The sequence below is a fragment of the Filicampus tigris genome, chromosome 5 (genome assembly GCF_054856515.1).
Source record: "Filicampus tigris isolate MCC_2025a chromosome 5, RoL_Ftig_1.0, whole genome shotgun sequence".
NCBI lineage: Eukaryota > Metazoa > Chordata > Actinopteri > Syngnathiformes > Syngnathidae > Filicampus > Filicampus tigris.
This window is the reverse complement of record NC_141221.1, coordinates 4,953,366-4,976,477: the sequence shown is the minus strand read 5'-3', so window position 1 is coordinate 4,976,477 and position 23,112 is coordinate 4,953,366. Positions and strand designations below refer to the sequence as shown.

Genomic DNA, 23,112 nt, shown 5'->3' with positions numbered 1-23,112 from the left:
TCGCGATTTCAATTATTACCAAACTAATCATGATTCATATTTTTATTTTATTTTTTTTTATAAATCGAGCAGCCCTAGCTCACGCCTAGTCACTCACCCGGCAATGTCACCAGCTATTCCACCAGGCCCCGCCTCTTAAAGGCACATATCTAACACAGACACTAAAGTATGATATGCTTGAAATGTTTTTGTGCGCAAATACATTTATAACTAAAAAAAATAATAATAATAATTTAATACATTTAAAGGTGTTTAAAGTTTGTGGGAGGGGTGTAACTATCCTTGTGATATGGTCTTTGCAAAACATCTTACCTTTCGGGCCCACCTTGGCCAGTAGGGAGTGAAGCTGCAACATGAGCTCTTCGTTGGGGTGAAACTCTTTGTTGGTGTTGATTATAATGCGGAGTAACACTGCTGTTCCTCCTTTTGATACAAAGACCCCCACCCTGCGTCCTTTGCCTAAACCAGTAAAAAGACAACTACAAGTCAAACAATTTGAATGGAATCGTAAGAACTAGTAATGGTAAAAAAGCAGTCCGCAAAAGGTGGCAAGGTAGCTGGGGGAACCCAGTGTAAAATGTTGCCACTAGCAGAAAAGATGTTTTAATTATAAGAAATAGATAAAAAAAAAACGATCCCAATCCTCCGATTCTTTGTAGTGCGTCATGTCTATAATAGATTTCATTCCTTCAAGCAGAGTTCATTTCCACGCTTCATAGTAAAAATACAGTAATCCACTACATACCCACAGCTAACGAGTCACATATGGTTCTGTGGAACCAACTTCTGGCTTGTCAATGAAAAACTCACCGTTTTGCATTTGTCTTGCTCTTTCTAAAATGCCCTAAGATGCCACAAGATGACCACTAAGGAAAGTATGGTCGTTCGGGAATTGTTGCCCAGGAAGTGCTTTATATCTAGAAGTGATACATCTCAACTGAGAGTCAATCTGTTGTTGTTAAAGAGGAAGTCAATCCAAACATATTTTTTTCCAGAATATGTTCTATGCAAGCCCACTAGTTGAAATACGGCATATAAGTCAAGCATCAAAATGCACCCACTTCTAGCCATCTCATGTGGCAGCCATTTTGTCACTTCTGTCGACTGAAGATGACATCGAAGTTGCTCAGGGCTCAGATAACGGACCAATCACGGCTCACCTGTTTGATGAAGCTGAGCCACGATTGTCGTTAGTTGTGAATGTGGCTGCGAACGCTTGACTATACGTGCCCATCAACCATTTCAGGGTATGCCCTGCCTCTAACTCACAGTCACAAACGCCATTGAAAATGGAAGGGTGGACGATTGATGGACGTACAGAAGATGGACATCTATCTATACTCACCCAAGGTCAGCAACTCATTGAGAATGCACAGGATATTCAGAATAGTCTGGCTGTCCCGGGTGCTCTGTTAAGAGTCAGATTATCAAAGGTTTGCTGTTGCAAATGACCAAAAAGCATATCAACTTGAACTTTTCGTAAAAAAAAAAAAAAAATACATTCACATTCATGTAACTTATAGTATGGGTATGCCTTTGTTTAGTGGGTCTTTATGCTTGTTAGATATGCGACACCCACCAGACAATTCATTTTCTACACCTGCAGGTAATGACATCTAAAGATAGGTAGGTAGGTTGGTGGCTAGATAGGCTATGTTGGTTGTTGGGAAATTGGATTAGTACGTTTGTAGGTGGCTAGACAAGGAGGCTAGGAAGATGTTAAGCAGGTAGACAAACAAGACTGGCAGGCAGACGCATGTGCCTGGAGTGGTGCCAACTGACCTCCAGTGAAGTCAGGATGACCTCCATGCCGCTGGTGCCTTTGCACATCACCTCCTTCGATGTCTTCTCTGCGAGACAAACGGAAGACAGCTGTTCATCCATCTACTGTAACTCAACAGTGCTCGTTTCGGCGCAGTCACCATGCAGCGCATGCCGCTATGTCAGGCTGGCTCCCTCCATTCATATTATTTGGACAAAAGTAGCGGGGCATTCGGACTTTATTTGTTTGTTGATTCAGATGAACATTTGTGGATCCACCCAAGAGCAGCTGCATCGTTGACGCATCATCATTCGGTCCGTCATGCCAAGGAGTCCTCAAAACTGGGCTCCGGCTGGACTTCCAACAAGAGCCCCCGGTGAAGATTAATGTAATTTGATTTTTTTTTTAATTCATTTATGTTTTTAATTGCTACCAAGTATTTGTGTCCGTATTATAAAAACATAATAGTAGGTTCGATAAATATCTAGAGATAGGTCTCCACAGGTAAAGTTATTATTTTGAATAATAATATTGTTGCGTTTCAATTGACACAGTCAGAGAGGTATTGAATTAATTCAAAGGTTTATAAATGTGGTTTGGTTTGGAGAGGTGTATCGCTGCATCATATAAAAATCCAGTAATCAATTTTGCATTATTCTAAACTTAATTGCATCTCTTCACCTATAAGTGAGTACAATGAAACATTACACATTTTGTCATTACACATGTCACACATTTTGTAGAAAATGCCAATCATCTGAACCGTTAAATCTATCTTTACCTGGAGAGTCAGGGCGGTCGCCGCAGTACTTCCCGGCGTAGCAATGCTCCATTTTTAGGTTCTCAAACACTTAATTTTTTGCTAACTGTATTCCCAAAAGCAGCGTGTCCTGACACTGTGCACAGAACACTATGACACATGTAATCACGCCTGGACAAAATACACCATGTGTTGCCATAGAAAAATGACAACAGAACCTCACACATTTCTCCCAATCAGAACAGACGAGAAGGAGGCGGGGGAATAAAACCAGAAACCACTTTCAAGACACACGAGACGGTCCACTCCCAAAAAAAAAAAAAAATCCCCACTGTCGTTGCCCACCGCCACCCTTGTTCTTGTTCTTGCCCTCCGAGCCTCGCACACTTTAAACGTGAGAACTGAGGGCACCAAAGTTCAGCCCAGGGTTTACAGTTACCGCCAGGCAGATCGGTACCCGCGTCACACACCCTGCAGGGGGGCGGTGTTGCTCTGTGTGTGCGTACTTGTGTGAGTGTGTGGTGCAGATGAGAGGAACAGCTGACAGACGGGGGCGGGGGGAGCGGTGGACCCCTGAATGGCGGTGACAGACATTACATTCCGCTGCACGGAATGTAATGTTCGTCATGGGCGGGAGGTATGACAACGTTCAAGAAAAGTCAGAGGTGCCACGTTTGAACAAATCCAAGAACTGGGCAGCATCTCTGACCACAACAACAACATCATTAAGAACCTTCTGGTATTTTAAACCTAAATTTGTAGAAATCCCAACAACTTTTTGTTTCCTTTTCATTTTTTTTTTTTTTTTAAATTTAGGTCATGGCAGACAGACAAGACTAATAATGTCATAACTTATCAAAGTTAAACACAAATAAAAATAAAAAAGAGTAATTAATACATTAAGAGTATGTAAAAAAATGCATATATACATTTACAATGAAAAAAATGAAATAATTGAATTATTTAAGAGTGTCCTTAGCCCTGGCTATATACTGTACATTTTAGTTATATGTATTATTATCAGTAATAAGAATGAGTTCTATTACCTCAACCCTAAAGTTTGTAAAAAATGTTCACGATAATGCATCTGAATAGACAAAAATGTTACACTGGTCATTTTGTCTGACGTCATGCACGGCTTCAACTCATAGTTACTGCAGGATTTTCACCAAGTGTATTTTGCTTTTTACTTGGACTGTTTTCTTTTGGTGATGCCACCGCGGAGGGTTCCGCAGTGCATTATTAATATGTTTTTACTTGTTTTTTTATTTGTATTTTTTTTCTATACCGCTGAGGAAGCGGGAGTATCGAAAGAAACCCCACCGCAAACACAGGCAAAACTTGACACAGGAAATTTGTGAGGCGGATGTGCTAAACACTCATCCAGCATGTCACAGTAGCATTTAATTCTTCATAACGTTTTTTTTTTAGTATTTCTGTTTAGTTATTTATCTGTATTTTAATGGTGAAAAACTGTATTGCTGTATGTAGGTAGGGATCCAAAACGGGTAACAGGAAAGTGCTACATAGCACCTGCCACTAGAGGTCAGTAAATAGCGGTGGTACAGTAAGGGTATGTTCACTATTTTAAGCTGGATGACACACACTATTTAAAGCTATGTACACTAGTCATGTAATTTTAAGGCTATGCCAACAATTAGGGCCGTGTCCACTTGTACTTTACAGTATGCAATAGAACCAGATCCACACCTTCATTCACACTAGCCGAAGCAAAACCAGTAGCTCGGGTTACATGTGCGTTTTCCTTTTTATTCAAGCAAATGCACCATACACACGCCTCAAGTACTGGCACTGGCCACGCCTTATTAGTCCAGCCATGATGTCACACTTACTTTTGGGTGACAAAAAGCTCAAGTAATCTTCGATTACATAGATGCGCCATGAGTAAACAATATCTTCTATCAGGTCATCATTTACCAACCAGAGAGTGATTAAGGGACTGAATATTTCTGCCTTCTTCTCAGCCGCTGTAGATTGAATGTGGGAAGTGAGAGTCGAAAAGAAGATGTGACGTGAGTGAGGTATGGGAAGGGAACCCAAATCCGGCTGCGATTTAGACTTGACGCAGATCTGATCGGCTGGATCGGATCGGACAATATTTTGAATTTTATGTACACGTTGTGATCGGCTCTAATGTCAATTCGACCGTCCAATCGATGATGTCATTGAACAGCCCCACAAAATAAGACGTTATAGCTGCAGTGTTTCCCACATACACATTTATTTATGGCGGGGGGGCCACAAATACATTTTGGCTGCTCCTAAAAGATTTTTGTGCTACCTGTCAATATGTACCTGTTGTAATTACTTTCATTGCTGCACATTAGCTAGCAGGATAGCCGTTATGTTTTGCTTAATTACTCAAATAACACCTAACCAAACATTTTAGACATTGCATACAAACATAATGATGAACGTTTGGATCCCAGTGTGCCTTTAGAAGCGGCTACTCCACCTCTGGGAAGTCTTTTGATTTTCTCTGTAGTAGGGCTGGGCGATTATGGGAAAAAATACAGTACTAATGACAATTATTTTGACTGATATTGCAATCATGATTAATAAAAACGATTATTCATGGATTTCAAAACTTATAAGGATTTATTCAACTACTAAAACTCAACTACTCAAAACTACCATCATACCGTCATGCCCATTCACCCCTGTACATTGAACACTTCATTCTTGAAAACTGTATTCTTTTTGTCAAGTACAAAAAACGACCTTGTAAATATCACGTGAAATTCAAGCCTCTTGCATTTCCACTCGGCTGCAGCCACACCTGAGTGAGTATTCGTTATCTATTTGAAGGGATATCACCCCAGGAAGTTGATGCTACTTTCTCGTTAGCATGTCAATGGGACTTTATATTGCATTTAGCGTCAGCACTGGCGATGTTCTAAAAACAAAACATCTTGTATTTTTCAATACAACCAGTGTAACTATTTTGTTGTGTGTTTAATTTTACCGTAAACTCCAACTGGGTTGTCATTAAACATCTTAAGGCACACTCGGGGAGGGCAGAATCATATACAGTAAAGGTATCACGCTTTCTGCACAAGCAACATGGTGCATTCAGGGTGCTATCACAACGGTGGGACCTTGCAAAGACGCCGTTTGGCACATTAATTGCTTTTCTTTGATAATAATGTTTTTTTTTTTTGTTTTTTTTTTTTGTTTTTTTTTTAAATCGAGGGGAGTCAATAACGAAATTACGATTACAATTCAATGAAATTGCCCAGCCGTACTCTTTTACAACTATTTATGATTCCCACTACATGAATCCTCCTCACCCACAGGTTCCACTGCATCAATTTCGAAATAGCAAAATACCTCATACCCCTAACATAACAAGTTTTTGTCATTGGTTTCATTTCAAGTCAGCAGCCGTCAGTCTCTTTCCGACACCCGGAAGGATTGGATATATTGGACATTGGATATAATGATAAAGAGTGTAGATTATTATTATTATTCGTTAGCGCTTACCCTGTGTCTGCACGAGATGCAGGAGCTTGGAGGTTATCTGCCGCGCCGACTCGGGATCCCTCACCATGGAGTCTCCAGTCATCTTCTCCAGCTGGGCTAGCAGGATCTGCACTCTGGAGTTACTGGGAACACTGGGAGGGAAATGAGCGCTCGTGTAAAATGCGATTGAATTCACTCAACTCTTGACTGAATTCCTGTCATTCCTAACCTGATGATAATAGTGTACAATTTAAAAATCGGCCGCAAAGTGAACCTTGATATGACCATGGATGACTGTGCGGAAACATTACCTGCTATGTAGGAGTGCAGAGGAGAAATAAACCCACGGGGCGACGTTAGCTTTTCCTATTGTGGACTTTAGCTTTGGATGCTATTTTACTCCACAGACTCCACTTTATTGCAACATCTCTTAGTCTTAGTCTGAATCAAATCCTTACAGAGAAGTAAATTCAGGAAACCGTTGTTCTCCTCTGCTGTTGTTAGCATGACTTGATCCGACCCCGAAGTGTTTTTTATCCATTATTTTACCACCGGCAAAACCAGGTATAGTTCCTGGTTTCCAAGCACTGTCACGCAGAAAACTTCATGAGAACAAACCACTGCTGGTTGTTCTTTGGCTGAGCATACAGCATTTGTTGAATTTGGGGATACACAGGCTAGAATAGACAAAAATAAACACACGGGCTAATGTTAGCAAAATGTGTTTCTGTGTTTTATCTCTGGGCACTGCTCAGAGGAATTGTACCCGCAGTCTCCGCATTGCTACAACAGCCCCCGGGGCTCTTTCCGAATCAAATTTGAGACGTAAAAACTACAATGTAAGTAAAGACTCTAACTCGCCACCATTGTTACTTAGCGTGTCTCCTCCCACCATTGTTACTTAGCATGTCTCTTCTCAACTGATGTGTTCAATGTGATGTGTTTTTGGAGTTTTCCTTGGTACTACTGTAGAGTGGAAAAGGGGGCACAACAATACTTTCATCCACTCATTTGTGTATTGAAAAGTTTGTGAAAAACAGCCTGAGGATGTCCATTGGGATACATTAGGTTCATCTGAGGCCAGCCACTTAGACTTTTGTGTTCTATTCGTTTAACCCTGTTCAGTTCAAAGACAGTTCGGCCTCCAAAATGACACATGACACAGGATATAAATCAACAGCTTTCGCACGGATTCAACAAAAATTGAATTATAATCCTCGAGGGGATGATTCATCACAAGGCTGAATCTAAAGCGGCCATGTTTTGACAGATATCAAATAGGCGAGTGGTATTTATAGAACTAACAAAACACCACAGTCTGCATTGTGGACTTTGGTAGACACGATTTCAGTAAGTTAACGGCGGGCCTTTTGGGTCAGCTGGACGAGCAGGGTGAAAGGTTGCTGCTTGGTACGGCAACAGCAAGCATGGGAGAGGAGAATCCAAGTTGTACCCAGCGCAGCTCAATGTTCCCCATGTCCTTATAAAGACACAGCAGAGAAGAGTGCACACTGGGGACAGCGCAAGAACAAATGGCAAGCGAGCGCTTAGAGAGTTCAATACATGCCCAGATAAACACGTTGCATCAGTTATGCATGAAGTGGCATGAGGGCATGAAACATGAAATCATTTCCTCATAATTGTACTCTTTTTTTTCTCATTAAAGTATTCTGGAAATACCTCTTCTCATAATATCACGACATTTCATAACATTGTGTCGCGTAAAGGGTTCAATTTGTAGAAAAAGGGTTTTGTTTCATTCATCCATCCATTATTCGAACCGCTTAAGGCACGAGGGTGGTGGGGGCGTGCTGGAGCCTATCCCAGCTGTCTTCGGGCAGTTGGCGGGGTACACCTTCCACTGGTTGCCAGCCAATCGCGAGGTTTTGCTTCAATTTTCTCATAAATGAACATTTGTTTGTGATACAATTTTTTTCCCTCATAAATCCATGGCCTTATTCTTGTGAGGTTATTTTCTTGTGACAAATGTAATTGTATGAAATTCATTTTTTTCCCCATAATATAACAACTTTTTTTCCAACTTCGTACAGACTTTTTTCTCGCATGTTTGCAACTTTATTCTCATTTTCAAAATGTAGGTAATTATTCTATTTGAGTAACTACATTTTGTTCACTGCTAGTTGTTTCTTGTAATACTACGGCACTCTTCTGGTATATATTGTGATTTGAGTTTTGTAAAAACGTTTACCAAAAAATGACACGGGTCAGAATATTGAAACGTTAATCTCCTGATATTACAAATTGATTGTCGTAAATTTACAATTGTTTCTTTAAATATTAAATATTAGTATTTTTTCATATTAAAAATGACTAGTGTATTTCTTAAACGTATTTTTTCTCATAATATGATTATTGAAATATTAATACTTTATTTACATTATATTATAATAAAATGTTACATTTTTTTCTTATATTACAATGGTATTCTCTTCTTATAAACTGTTTCCTCATAAAGATATAGACTTTATACTCGTAATACCGCATTTCATTACTTTATTCTCATAATATTCAGACTTTTTTACTTGACATAATATTTTTATCCCCATTAAATTGGGCTCTCTTTCCTCTCACAATACAGTGGCTTTTGTGGTGTATATGTACTGGATTACTTTATTTTATTTTGGCGGGCCTAGTTCCTGTGCCATGTTACTTGTTGGTTGCTTTTTTTTTGTTTCAGGCTGGGTGGGCACTCATTCTCACACCTGCACATTCCCACCCCAAACAAAAAACGTCAGCGACGTACTAAGAGATCCGTCAATGACGGACGCGGTTAGTGACAATTAAACTACGGACGAAAAAAACCCACTTCCGTCAGTGCTTAGTCCGTCATTTTTAAAAAGTGTCCCGTCAATCGTCAGCAAAATGGTCAGTCTGACAAAATGCCCACCTCTGCTTGAATGACTTAATTCATATAACACATTTAGATAATACATTTGAAAATGGAGAATACTGACAAGGACAAAAAGCCTAGGCACAATTTCCCATAACCTTCATGTGAAGCTTTTGTGCACAAAACCCCCAAAACAGGACCTAAACAAGCACTGATGCTGAGAGTTCAAAAGGTATTACAACACACTTGAGGGAGCGTATCAGTAAGTGAGAGCAGATGCTTGCGACACGGGAAAAATTGCATCATTATGATTGGATGAAATTGTGCTTTTAAAGCGAAAGTCAAACCAAACGTATTGTTTTCAAGAATATGTTCTATGCAGACCCACTAGTTGAAACAAGGCAATATGATTAATATGAAATATGAGTTAAGCAGCAAAATCCACCCGTTTTTAGCCATCTCCGGGGGCGGCCATTTTGTCACTTCTGTCGACTGAAAATGACAGCACAGTTGCTCAGGGCTCAGATAATGAGCAATCATGGCTCATCTGTTTTCTGAAGCTGAGCTATGATTGATCAATATCTGAACCCTGAGGGTGTGTGAGGTCATTTTCAGTCGACAGAAGTGACAAAATAGCCGCCCCCCCCTGCTCAGATGGCTAAAAATGGGTGGATTTTGTTGCTTAACTCATACTCCACAAACACAATATTGGTCAGAATGCTCTGTTTCAACTAGTGGGCCTGCATGGAACATTTTCTTTAAAAATGTAAATGCTTGAATTGACTTCCGCTTCAAAATAAAATTTTTAAAAAAAACAACACTCACCCCTTCTCTGAAGCCATCTTGGGTTTGTTCATTTTCGTCACATCAACGTGGCATGTCATCTATGAAAGAAATAAACACTGAATGCACGTAGTTTCAAAACTAAGTGATTTAAGTGAACAGAGCCAATCAATACGGGAGCACTTGAGAGGCAAGATAAGCCCAGTCATAAAACGTTTTAGAAGTGCATCAGTAGTAGGCTATATATTAAGTCTTTACTATATAATGCTTTTATTGAGTGTGCAATGTGTCATTGCAGGACAACATGACGCTGTTTTGCTGTGGTATGGGGACCAAAATGGGAACGAGTCCATTTTCATTGACAATTGTCAGAGGCAACTGTTTTAATATATTTATTTCATTAGTTCCGGCGCATCTTTTCTTGGCAAAGGGCTCCATGATCCGTGCATATTATAATAAATTTAAATGTTCTGTGTTTTCAGTAGTTTATGATGAAATGTTGCGGTGCATGGTATGTGCTGGTTACATGCAACACAAGATCTTCCAAATATGGGCAAGTTTGCACTGCCGTCCATGCCTGTTGCCCCACAGCAAACACCAAGAAAACCAAGTGCAGTGTGAAAAGACCTTAATTCAGTCGTCCAGACAAACAAAGAAGAGTTTCTTTCATTGAACTAGTATAAGTAACCAAGTAATCTGCAGCAGAGCTGGGCATTCCGGAAGTGGATTGTTGCCTGACTATGTGATCGTCTAGAACCTGATATTGATGAGTATTGTTTCGTTTGATGCTTGATTCGTGTATTTTACATCAGGCATGTTTTTGGTCAGCTAATGGGTTCTAATAGCATAGCGAGCGCTATTCCTAGCCCGCGTGATGTCACAATGCGGAAATGGGTCAACATAGACAAGTAGATGCACGCTCACAGGCGACTCTTGTTAGTGCTGCAGCTTGCTTGTTTTCTGCCCGTTTATCTATAAACATGCCGAGTAAACACTGCTGCTATGGATCTTGCAGAAACGACTCCAGACACTATGAAGGATGTAGTCATTATTCGTTTACCGAAGCCAAAACTCAGAGGGGTAAATGTGAACGATGGTTCAACTTGTCTAAAAGACCAGATTAACACCAGCAAGGTGAAGCCTTTTACCTTCATATGTAGTAAACATTTCGTTGGGTGCCATATGGTGTTACAGATGACAATCCTGATCCTTGCCGGCCACTGCCTGCATCAAAGAGGGAAACCAGTTCAGTCATTTTCTTTCTTTTTTGCTTTCCGTTTGGCCCTACCCCTCCTGCCTGACGACAATGGATGACGAGTAAAAAATGTAATGCCAGACTGTTTTGTACTACTGAGGTGCTCCAGTGAACCCCCCCCCAAAAATTCCTATACAGTCCCAGCTCTCCGCAACGATGCACAATCTGTTGGACTATGATGTGTGTGTTTTTTGGTTGTTTTTGTTTTTGGTGGGAGGGGAGATGGGTTTGGTCAACAGAAGCGCTGACGGAAGCGCGTGTAAATTGATAGAAGGACCATCCGATAGGCGATTACTATTTGGTCCGGACGGACAACATGGCGGATAAACGGACGGCGGAAGGGTACCCCAGCTGTGGGTGGAAGCCGATAAACGGACTGGGATTTTTTTTTGTAAAATACCCAACTCTGATCTGCAGTAATCTTACCTGTTTTTCACATAGGGTAAAGAATACATGAGCCTGTGAGTATTGTTATGTTGTCTTGTCTACATATGTTACTGCAGCGTTTGTGTACAAACATCTGATCCCTATATAACACCGCCATTAATCGCTATTCATTAGCATTAAGTTAGCAGACATGTTATGTGGTTGTTTTGAAAACAAATTGTGTCTTTTTGTTTGAATTTCTTATTTGACAGTAAACTTAACTGGGAGTGGCATCAAACAGCTTGAACTGTCTTTCCTGAAGATTTGGTCAGTACTACCAAACTGCTGCCATACAACACCCATATCTCCTTTGTTCCCCACAAGTCAAAGCAAAGCATGACTCCTTTCTAAAAATAAATACATAAAATAATTAAGTGCTGTCTATACAATATGTAGCACACTCGTGCATTTTATACACTAAATTGCCCATTATTGATGCATTTTACTAAATTGGAGTCTGCATGAGGAAAAAATCTATATTTCTAGTTAAGGTTTTGGAGTGATAAAGTGTGACATAAAGCAAACGTTGACCAATATAACTGCAAAACAAAAGAAAATAGGGGTAGAAGCAAGGAATGGGAATTGGGGACTTCCTTTTTATTGTTATTAGACATGAGCACGTTTGTGTTGGGGGCCTTTTGGACTTACACTTGCAGGTTTCTCAGCCTTTTTGAAGTATTTATCAAGCGAGCGTGACGTTGTTGTTAGTAGCATAGGTTATTACTTGTCACTTGACAGCCATTGTAATTTTGACAGATGGCTGATAGCCATCCGATGACCCCCTTGTAATTCCACCACGGAAGCAAAGTCAAATAACAACGCAGATGAAACGTGAAGTCGTCGCTGTTAACTATGTCGCCATAGCTGTCTGGAAAGGCGTAATAAAAAAAAAAAGAGGCTACAAGGGTTAGCGGGCCGGGGCCGTTGCACCTGCCGCCAGGGACGAGTCAGCTAACACGGGACTGCGCTGACAATAAAGCCGATTTTCAGAACGACCCCGCCGCGTTTAGACAAAGCGGTCAGCCCGCGCGGTGACGTTAAGGGGATGAGCATGACTTACCTGCGTTGCAAGGAACGGCTGTCTTCTTGAGATAACAGCAGCAGCCAAAGGGTGTGTTTATCCCGTAAGAGTGTGTGTCGTCTGGCTGTGTGAAACGCCCTGGTGATGTTGTGATGAGGGGCAGCCCCAAGACTGTCAGAGAGAGAGAGAGGCTGTCAAAGTGAGCGAGCCACGCGAGAGTACGACTCTCACTGCGGTTTTACGTGCTTAAACGCCTTTGATACAGCCAGTGCGCCATAGTCGTCACCAAATACAACACTAATTGCATAATATTCCGCATCGCGAGGTGAATTACAAGCGGAAAGCGTACTGCAGGCGCTGATTTTTGAGCGGGATGCAAAAAAACTACAAACCCCGGCAGTTTGCGTTTGCTGCTGACGTCATATCATTGCGTCCAGGGGGCAGTTCCCGTGAAGTCTTTCTGCTAAAGCTACATGGCTATCACAAAACAATAAGGTATGTCTCCATTTTCAGTCAAAGCAACACATTTTATACTGTTATTATTCATTTGTGAGGCGTTGGAGGGTTAAATCAGTAATTATAAACAAGTTAGCTTGGCCAACATATCCTATTTAGCATTACTGCCTCTAGCTAGATCTGCATCTTTATTTAAATCCGTGCCTTTTTTGTCGCATTGTCTATATCCCTGGAGTCATTTACTTGCATTAACTAAACAGTGTAGTGTAGTGTAATGTGTACACATTTCTATCTTGTTGTTGCAATATATATATCATGGTATTGTGAACTGTCAGTATTTGTGTATTTAGTTGGCAAGTAAAATACACTTGCACGAATCTTCTAGATTAGAATATGGCTAAAGTAGTAACTCCTCTGATGAGTTGATCTTGTGAATCTCAGCGATAATAATTGACTGTAGTCATCATCCGAATCCAGTTAGACATTTCAGTCTGATTTGAAACCCTAGTTTGAGATCATGATCCTTCATTCAAACCCTAATCCAAGTTTGAAACCCCGACGTTGTCTTCAAACCCTTGTTTGAAACCCCGTTTTGAAACTCAAACATTGGCTTTAACCCCAAATTAAAATCCTTATCCCTGTTTGAAATCCGTTTTTAAAAATTGCGTTAGCTTCAGACAAAATATGAGCTAATTTAATATGTGCATCTATCGACCTTTTTCATTTTCTCTCTCTCTCTACGTTACTTGTGTTAGTTGTAGAAGTCATGTTGTTGTGAACTGTCACTATTTTTTTATTTCATCTGAAATGGAGTTTCCTTCTCATGAATGTTCTACAAGGATGTCAAACGTCTCAGTAGTTAATTGACTGTAGCTTCAATTGCTATTCTAACACAGTTTGACATGTAGCAAGTAATGCAGTAATAAATAAATTAATAAATGCTCTTGCGAATCTCTTGTAGTGTGACTGTAGTAATTGTTATCTTAATTCAAATAGACATGGTATAGCAGTGATCAGTGAGCGTTCTCCCCTTTTGCAGTTAACAATGGTATCTAGTGCAGCCAAGCATGCAATTGACACAATTTTAGACTTCTTCCTAGCCTTCTACAATGACTTGCCTCTACGTGCGATGCACGAGTAGCGTATAGATTCGATACGTAGGGATATAATGTCTATTCTAATAGTGTCTAATCTAGTCCTCTCTGTATGAATGCGTAGTTGTAACAATGGTGATGAAGTCGTCGGTGGAGGAGGATGATGGCGGCTGGGGTCTGGGCATCCCGGAAAAGATGAAGAACAATGCCAACTGGGTGGATATCACCCATGATTTCAAGAGTTCCTGTAAAGGTACATAATAATGGACATAATATAGATCTGTTTTCCCCTGTTTTTACATGTACGGTACCTTTATTTTATATATACAGAATTGAGCCTTGGGGAGTTGCTTCATGACAAGCTGTAAGTATGGAAAGTACTGGGATAGTCATACAGAGTAGATCCAAGTGTATTCATAGCAAAAAAAAAAAACACTTTTCTTTTCTAATGGTGGCAGGTTCGGCTTGTTTGAGGCCATGTCGGCCATCGAGATGATGGATCCCAAAATGGATGCCGGGATGATTGGAAACCAAGTCAACAGGAAAGTGCTCAACTTTGAGCAAGCCATCAAGGTACACCAATGCTCTCTTTGAGGGCATGTGAATATTTCATTCACAGTCAATTTAATGTGCTCTATAAACCATTTTCCCCTACAACAGGCTTTAAATCTTCATTTGAAAGCCTAACTCAAACTTGAAACCCTAAGACAGGCTTGAAATCGAAACCCCTATTTGAAATTCGAACCCAGGCTTGAAGCTGTAATGTGAAACCCTAAACCAGGCTTAAAACCGTGTTTTGAAACCCTAATTTTAAACCACAACCCCGGCGTGAAACCCAAATTAGAAATCCTGTCCCTGAAACTCTAACCCTTGTTTGAAACCCTATTTAACTCATTCACTGCCAGACATTTTCAGACCCTCTTTCACCCAAACGTTTGAAAAAATTTGGAAAAAAAATATAAATAGATTCCTGGGATTGAATGGCCGGACTGTGAAAAGACTTAAATGTTCTCGTAAGTGTCCGTTTTATTCCGCGTAGGAACACGCCATCAAAGTGAAAGATCTGAGCCTTCCTGAACTCATCGGAATCATGGACACGTGCTTCTGCTGTTTGGTGAGTCTCCCGCTGAACAATCAACAATCCGTCACAAATGTACACATGTGGACGTTTTATCATGCACTGTACACGTGACCGCGTGCAGATCACATGGCTGGAGGGCCACTCCCTGGCCCAGACGGTGTTCACCTGCCTGTATGTCCACAACCCGGACCTGATCGAGGAACCCGCCCTCAAGGCCTTCGCCCTGGGCACCTTGAAAATTTGTGACATCGCACGGGAGAAAGTCAACAAGGCAGCTGTGTTTGAAGAGGTGGGCGGTGAGGTTGACATCTTGAAGGCTGTGTGGGAGCGCAAACCCGGCGGCTGGGTGACATCTGCTCTCTGTTTGTCCAGGAGGACTTCCAGGCCATGACGTACGGCTTCAGGATGGCCAACAATGTCACAGACCTGCGGGTGACAGGTATGGCGTTTTTACTCGTTCCCGCGTTGTCTCATAAAATGAGGTCAACGAGAGCAAAGGTCGATAATGTCGCCTCACTTGTCTCTCAGGTATGCTGAAAGATGTGGAGGACGAGTTACAGAGGAAAGTCAAGGTAACTTTTCAATCAAATTTGCCAGGCGACTGCTGCCTCCTTCGGCGTTTTTATGTTTTGTTACGTGTTCCCCCTTTCAGAGCACACGCAGTCGCCAGGGCGAGCAGCGGGACCCCGAGGTGGAGTTGGAGGTGATTGATTGTCTTTTGGAGACACGAACGCTTGCAGATTAGCGTGTGGTTAGCTATGAATGTGTTTCTGACTGTTGAATAATGGAGGCTCCCTACAAGGAGCGAGACCGGTGATGCTTTTTTTTTTTTTTTTTTTATGATTGAGTAGTCGGCCATTCATCACTACTTTTTATTGTCTCGTAGAAACTAAATAAACATGTAGCTCCCTTTCTCTGCACGGACAGCAAATATTTTCTGTGACTCATGAATATGACTTGCAAGGGAAACCAGATCATGTTCCCGACTTGTTCCTGTTCTGTGTCACTGCACTTATCCCTGATGTGGTTTCTGTCTCTGACTTAACCTTCCTTCAACTAGTCGTGAATTACTGTTCCTGTATCTGACTTGCCATTGATTTCTTTGATATGCTGTTCCTGAACCTGACTTTCTGATCCTATTCCTGTTCCTGTCCCCAAGTTGCTGTTCCAGACTTCCGTTCATGTTTCTGACTTCCTGTTCTTTCCTTGTTTTTTCAACTCGCTGTTCCTGTCCCGGACTTTGTGATCCTGTTAGTGTTTCTGACTTGCTGTTCCTGTGCTTGACACTTCAATTCACGACTTGCATTCCTTTCCTTGACTTGCTGTTCCTTTGACTTACTGTTTGTCTTGCTTTTCCTACCCCTATCTTGTTGTCCTGTCCCTGTGCCTGACTAGCCTTTCCTGTCTTTGGTATGCTGTTCATGTTCCTGACTTGCTGTTCATTCGACTTCCTGTCCCTAATTTGCTGTGCTTGTACTTGTGCTGTTCATATCACCGACTGGCTGGACCTCTTCCCAACTCGGTTTATGTCCCTGACTTTCTGTGCCTTCAACTTCCTGTTGCTTAATATTTGTCCCTGTTCCTGCCAATGACTTTCCATTCATGTCATTACCGCTCCTGTCTTGACTTTCTGTTTCTGTCTCTGACTTTCTGATCCTGATCCTGACTTGAAGTTGCCGGGACTGACTTTGTGTTTCCACTTGTGTTCCTGTCCTTGACTTGCCGTGCCTTCGACTTGATGTTAATATATCGTTGCCCCTGTCCCTGTCTTGCTGTTCGAGTTCCGAACTTGTTGTTTTTGTCAATGACTTTAAATTCCCTGACCTGACTTTCAGTCTCTGTCTGTGACTTTCTGACCTGATCCTGACGGAGTTGCTGACACCGACTTGCTGCTCTTGTGCCCGACTTCCTGTTTCCACTTGCATTCTTGTCCCTGACTTGCCGTTCTTTGGCCATCCTTTTCCTGTGTGGCTGTTCCTAACGCTGACTTGCTGCTAATGTTCCCTAAATTGCTGCTCCTGCCACTTCCAGCACCAGCAATACTTGGCGTTGTTCAACCGCATCAAGTTCACGCGTCTTCTCTTAACTGCACTGATCGCCTTCACCAAGAAAGAGGTAACTTGGCTGAGTTCCACTTGGAGAAGACACACAGTGACATGCACGGCAGTGAGCGACGCGTTTGTGTTGCGTAACAGACCAGCTCGGTGGGGGAGGCCCAGAAGATTGTCGCCCAGGCAGCTGACCTCCTGTCAGCCATTCATTCTAGTGTGCAGCACGGCATCCAGTCACAGAATGACACCACCAAAGGAGGTTAACAAAAGCATACAAGCTCACATGTGTGACTAATAATGTGTTTTTAATAAGAATGACTTCTTAAACTATTTTTTTTTTTAATGATTCGAACGGCAGATCACCCCATCATGATGGGCTTCGAACCACTGGTCAACCAGCGCCTGCTGCCACCCACCTTCCCTCGCTACGCCAAGATCATCAAGAGGGAGGACATGGTGGCCTACTTCGGCAAGCTCATCGAGCGCATCAAGACCGTCTGCGACGTCATCAACACCACCAACCTGCACGGCATTCTGGTAGTGGCGGGGCATGTTACCGTATTTTCCGGACTATACGTCGCTCCGGAGTACAAGTCGCACCAGCCATAAAATGCATAATACAGAAGAAAATAAAACATATATAAGTCGCACTGGAGTATAAGTCGACCCCCTTCCACCCCTTCTCGGAATCCAAGTTGTCTCTGTCGCGTAACGCAAATAAATGTGTCCATATAAATCAAATTAATAAAGTTGTGTGCTTAGTACACATCATTTCCACGAGCTACATTTAGCTAACCTTCACACATGAAAGTTACGGTAAGATAACTTTAAACTCACCAAAACGGTCGTAGATCGATTAAATAAATCTTTTATTTATCGCCGACCATGTAGAATGTTTCCAAGTCTCCAAAAGTATTTTTGTATTCGGTCGTAATTATCTCTTTGTTCGTCTCCTCCGCTCCATGCGCACGTGTGTGTGTGTGGCTGGCTGATGAATAATAGCTTTTAGGATTTATCTTTATGTTTCTTTATGTGGGTTAAAATAACATGTGAAATGATATACAGGTAATAATGTGTGAATTATTTCACACATAAGTCACTCCGGAGTATAAGTCGCACCCCCGGCCAAACTATGGGGGGAAAACCGCGACTTGTAGTCCGGAAAATACGGTACCTAATGACGCGTATTCTTCATCAAAAGGCCAATGCAAAAGCAGGAACAAATAAACAGTTCAAGCCAGACCTCTGCCAAGGCCCAAATGTTTAGTGTAAAAAGTGTAAAATTGGGTGACTGGATCAAAAAAAGGTTGGTTGTGAATCTTGCTAATCCTAATTGACCTTAAACAGGAAAAGTATTTTTTTTTTTTAAAAGTGTGTCTTTTTATATAGTGTATGTCTTCTGGTTTATTATGTTTGCTACACTGAACAGGACTTCTTCTGTGAGTTCAGCGAACAGTCGCCTTGCGTGCTGTCCAGATCTCTACTTCAGGTGAGCTCATGCCTGTTAAACTCAACCCAAACACATTTTTTTCAAGAATATGTTCCCAGCGGGCCCTTTAGTTGAAACACGGCATTCTGATTCATTTTGCGTTTGTGGAATATAAGTTAAGCAGCAAAATGCACTCGTTTTTAGCCATTTTGTCTTCCGAAAATGACATCACAACTGCTCACAACCACCAATCACGGCTGACCTGTTTTCTGATTCTGAGCCGCGATTGGTGGTTGTGAGCAGTTGTGATGTCATCTTCAGTCGACGGAAGACAAAATGGCCGCCCCCGGAGATGGCTAAAAACGAGTGGATGAACACTTATTCTACAAATGCAATATTTATCAGAATGCCTTGTTTCAACTAGTGCCCTTGCCAAGAACCTATTCTTGAAAAAAAAAAAAATGTTTGCCTTGACTTCCACTTTGAGCTTGTTAACACACTGCTGACAATGAAAATGATTGTTGTGGTCCATGTAGACGACCTTCCTGATTGACAACAAGAAAGTGTTTGGCACCCATCTGATGCAGGACATGATCAAAGACGCCCTCCGATACTTTGTCAGTCCTCCCGTCCTCTCATATAAGTAAGTCTGCTATTTTCTATCTTGACACACTGCACATTGACGCCATCACTACATCCAGTAGTGCACCTGCTTTCTCTTTGTTCCAATATGCATTTTTCTAATGAATACAGAGTTTCATTGTATTGTTGTTTCCTGTCCATGGCTTGCTGTTTTATGTTGCCGCCCTCCAGCGGCCTTTGTTTGTTATTCAGAGAGCCTTAGTGAGCATGCTCATGGAAAGGTTTTTCATTTGCCCTAGCAACATATTCATCACATTCGCACAAGGAGTGCACGCAAAAGAAATTCAAACCCAGGATCTGTGATTGTGAGGCGTCCGCTGTCCCGCCAGAAGAAGTATTTGAGTGTATTTTGTGTGTGCAGGTGCTGTCTGTTCAACAACCACCAGGCCAAAGACTACATCGACTCCTTTGTCACGCACTGTTCGAGGGTACCTCCGCTGTCTTCTGTGCTTCTGGCATAATCATTGTCCTTTACTGACCTAACTTCCGTCCTGTTGTCTTCTGGTTGATTTTGTCAGCCGTTCTGCAGCCTGATCCAGATCCACGGACACAACCGAGCTCGGCAGCGGGACAAGCTGGGTCACATTCTGGAAGAGTTCGCTACCTTGCAAGATGAGGTGATTTTTTTTTTTTTTACCTTGACAATAGCAACCAATACACAAATAAATATCTATCATCAATTTATTTATCTTTTATTTTATTTTTTTACCCGGTAGGAACTGATGTTAATGGTAGCATTTTAAAACTCTTTACCAACCTTCCCCCTGGCAGGCGGAAAAGGTTGACGCAGCCCTGCTCAGCCTGCTGATCAAATACGAGCCCCAGCGGCAGCACCTGGCCTGCCTGGGAACCTGGATCCTCTACCACAACCTGAGGATCATGATCCAGTACCTGCTCAGCGGCTTTGAGCTGGAGCTGTATAGCATGCACGAGTACTACTACGTCTACTGGTGCGCCGCTCAGGCCCATAGCCGCGATTGTCGCGATTGTCGCGATAGCGCCGCGATAGCCGGGCTAACTGACTAATAGCTAGTCACTGCGCAGGTATCTGTCGGAGTTCCTCTATGCCTGGCTGATGTCCACGCTGAGCAGAGCGGATGCGTCGCAGATGGCCGAGGAAAGGATCCTGGAGGAACAGGTGAAGGGACGCAGCAGTAAAAAGAGCAAGAAAAAGAAGAAAGGTACCTCGTCGGGGGGTGGGGCAGCCTTGAATTGTGAAAATCCCTGAGTTTTGGATTGATGTATTTTCTGTTGTTTCTAAGCACACGGACAAAGAACCCTATTCGCTATTTACGTTTTTCAACACAAGCAAACAACCTTCACATGAGGCTCAACCTTCAGACAAGTTTATGTTCCAAGCAGAAAACTGCACAAATATAAATAACTAGTCTGATTAACACATTTTCCCCCATGAAAAAAGCACTTTAACAATTTAGCATTCCTGCAGCGTAGTATATAATGTACTTTATGGAAATGTTTTAGCATTTTATTAGAGACAATATAAATTACAGTAAATTTTGTAATTTTTTAAAAACATTTTGTATATTCAAGTATTTCCATTTTAGATCAAATGTATTTTATATAATATATCGTTTATTTTTATATATATTTCATTATTTAAATGTTATATATTTGAATTGCATGTATTGGTCCTCACGCAGAAAAAGGAGCTAATGTGTATTACATAAAAATGCAATTTAAATAACTAGTAATTTTTCTCCCCATCAACAACCCGATGAAAATAGAAAAAAAAAAAGGTTTAATTTTGTGAATTTTAGTAATGAACCAGAACCTATGTTTTGCGTTATTCTGAATTGATATTGAAAAAAAGAAAGTCATGACCTCCGTGAATGACGTCACCATTTGTGTGCAGTTCGCCCCCTGAGCAAAGAGATCACCATGAGTCAAGCCTACCAGAACATGTGTGCCGGCATGTACAAGGTACCACACCGCCCCCCTTTTCTTTGGACTCCCCTCAGCAAGTACATTAGTAACCCTCGTCCGCCGTGTGGTCAGACAATGGTGGCGCTGGACATGGACGGCAAGGTGCGCAAGCCTCAGTTTGAGCTGGACAGTGAGCAGGTTCGCTACGAGCACCGCTTCGCACCCTTCAACAGCGTCGTCACACCCCCGCCTGTTCACTACATACAGTTCAAGGTGGGTGCTTTTGGTTTGGAGTCGTCTGCTTCTTTTCTCAGGATTTGAGTTGTAAAAGGCCGGGGCATTTCCTGTAAATTTCCACAGGAAGTTAAGATGGGGAATTTTGAAATATTGAAGGTAAAGGTATCTATTATATTTGTTATTTATGCCGCTTCCATGGAAAACAAATTGCTTTAACCTTCAAAGCGTCATCGTAAACATCGTGTCGGCAAACCTTGTGAGACTTCAGTTCAGTGAGCATGTAAACAATGAACTCCCTCCACCCCTACCCCATAGGAAATGTCTGACCTGAAGAAGTACAATCCTGCTCCGGGCTCAGCCGATCTCTACCTGGCTGCCAGCAAACACTTCCAGCAGGCCAAGTTATTCCTGGAAAACGTCCCCAGCCCAGACCCGGAGGTTTTTACATTCATTTAATTTGGCTTTATGACTTTTTAAGTTGTTCCAAATCACTCAGGTCGCAAATGAATGGAAATGCCATTAATCCCTCCCCAACAACAACAAAACAAAAACACCAACAAGCATTTTTTTGGGCATATTCATAAGAAAAATATCACTCTACAGTTTTTTATTATATCAAAACATATATTAATAACTTAAAAATAATGTAAAGAATTAACCGGTGAACTTTTTTGCTTTAATTCAATTGACGGTGTGCTGCTTCTGGTGTGCACACATGTATAATACATGTAGGTTGGATGATGAAACATACACACATTTGTGTTGTGTGACCGCAGGTGAACGGTATCTTGAGAGTAGCCAAACCCAACTTTGTGGTGACCAAACTCCTGGCTGGAGGACACAAGAAGGAGACCATGGTATGGATGACTTAATTTCTTAATAATACCACCGTATCACTTGAATTCCATTGTATTCTAATCATCAGGTGTTGCCTGAATTTGACTTCACGGCTCACAAGTACTTCCCTGTGGTCAAGATCATGTGACGCTACGGATACAATCGCCTGCTGCGCTTCTGATCCACCCATTGCAACTGTGTGTGTGCGTTTGTGACGCAACTGTAAATTGTGTGCGTGCGTTTGTGTTGCCAATGTAAGTGTTAGACCAGTGGCGGCTCCGTCAAAAGCGGGCGCCAGGGTGTTGCCCTCCCACCTTGCTGAGTCAAAGGGACAAAAAAATGTATGAAAATGACCAATAAAATATTTCAAATAATAAGTATATCTGTTTTCAGATGAGCAGGATAAATAGTTCTTTCATTGTCAACAGTCATTCGTGAGTATAAAAAAAAAAAAAAAAAAGTTAAAACATTTATCTCTGGCATCTTAGAACTTTGACTAAGAATTCTGGCGTACAGAACAATGCCGGTAAACTCTCGTTAGATGTGTAACATGCATATTGACACTGATAGGTCGCTTCATTTAACGGCGTTACCGTTAAAACCTATGTCACTTCCTGTCCGGCTCCCGAGTGGTTCCTGTGGTCCAAGGGAACTTGCCACATCCAAGTTGCAGGGCCGCATGGATAATTACAGGTAAGGTGGATTTATGGAATCATTTGCCAAAATTACAGACATACAGGATAAAGTGCAACTAATCGCATCACTACCATAACTATAACTTCGCCACAGACTGCATGCCACAAAATAAAAAGTAAAAAATATTAGCAATGGTTCAACTGAATTATAAATATCAGTTAGTCTGCCTTTTTCATTTTAATGCTCAATAAATATGTACAGTATACTTGAAGTGGAATTGATTTGATCTAAAACACATTTATCGTAAATATATATATTTTTTCTTTTCAGTATGTAAATTATATTTACAAATGATAAGTGGTGGTCGGAAAAAAAATGAAATCAGTATTTTCATTTTAGTTTTAAAAAATTTAGTGTGTTGGAC

At 41.5% G+C, this 23,112-nt stretch overlaps 2 protein-coding genes across 5 annotated transcripts in view; one reads left to right on the top strand and one right to left on the bottom strand.

Moving 5' to 3' along the window:
- The window catches only part of agtpbp1 (ATP/GTP binding carboxypeptidase 1), a 37,047-nt gene extending 24,352 nt beyond the window's left edge, over window positions 1-12,695 (bottom strand). For 2 of the 4 annotated variants that reach the window (XM_086030584.1, XM_086030586.1), the window contains exons 1-7: window positions 12,381-12,695; window positions 10,788-10,863; window positions 9,682-9,740; window positions 6,027-6,157; window positions 1,783-1,850; window positions 1,346-1,409; window positions 313-459 (exon numbers count right to left, since the gene is read on the bottom strand). In XM_086030584.1, coding sequence (XP_085886710.1) covers window positions 313-459; window positions 1,346-1,409; window positions 1,783-1,850; window positions 6,027-6,157; window positions 9,682-9,740; window positions 10,788-10,793 — 475 coding nt within the window. In that variant the 5' untranslated portion in view covers window positions 10,794-10,863; window positions 12,381-12,695. The remainder of the gene's footprint in view (window positions 1-312; window positions 460-1,345; window positions 1,410-1,782; window positions 1,851-6,026; window positions 6,158-9,681; window positions 9,741-10,787; window positions 10,864-12,380) is intronic. The other 2 variants (XM_086030587.1, XM_086030585.1) reach the window with 2 other exon arrangements.
- Window positions 12,691-22,429, top strand: naa35 (N-alpha-acetyltransferase 35, NatC auxiliary subunit). The gene is made up of 23 exons (XM_086030588.1): window positions 12,691-12,836; window positions 14,016-14,144; window positions 14,222-14,255; window positions 14,350-14,464; window positions 14,931-15,005; window positions 15,094-15,261; window positions 15,345-15,411; window positions 15,501-15,544; window positions 15,625-15,675; window positions 17,004-17,087; window positions 17,168-17,282; window positions 17,382-17,560; window positions 18,453-18,512; window positions 18,989-19,095; window positions 19,456-19,522; window positions 19,613-19,711; window positions 19,866-20,044; window positions 20,139-20,275; window positions 20,968-21,035; window positions 21,111-21,251; window positions 21,531-21,653; window positions 21,992-22,072; window positions 22,141-22,429. Exons 2-23 carry the CDS (start codon window positions 14,024-14,026, stop codon window positions 22,198-22,200), a joined length of 2,175 nt encoding a protein of 724 aa, XP_085886714.1. The 5' UTR covers window positions 12,691-12,836; window positions 14,016-14,023; the 3' UTR covers window positions 22,201-22,429.
- The last annotated feature ends 683 nt before the right edge of the window (window positions 22,430-23,112 follow it).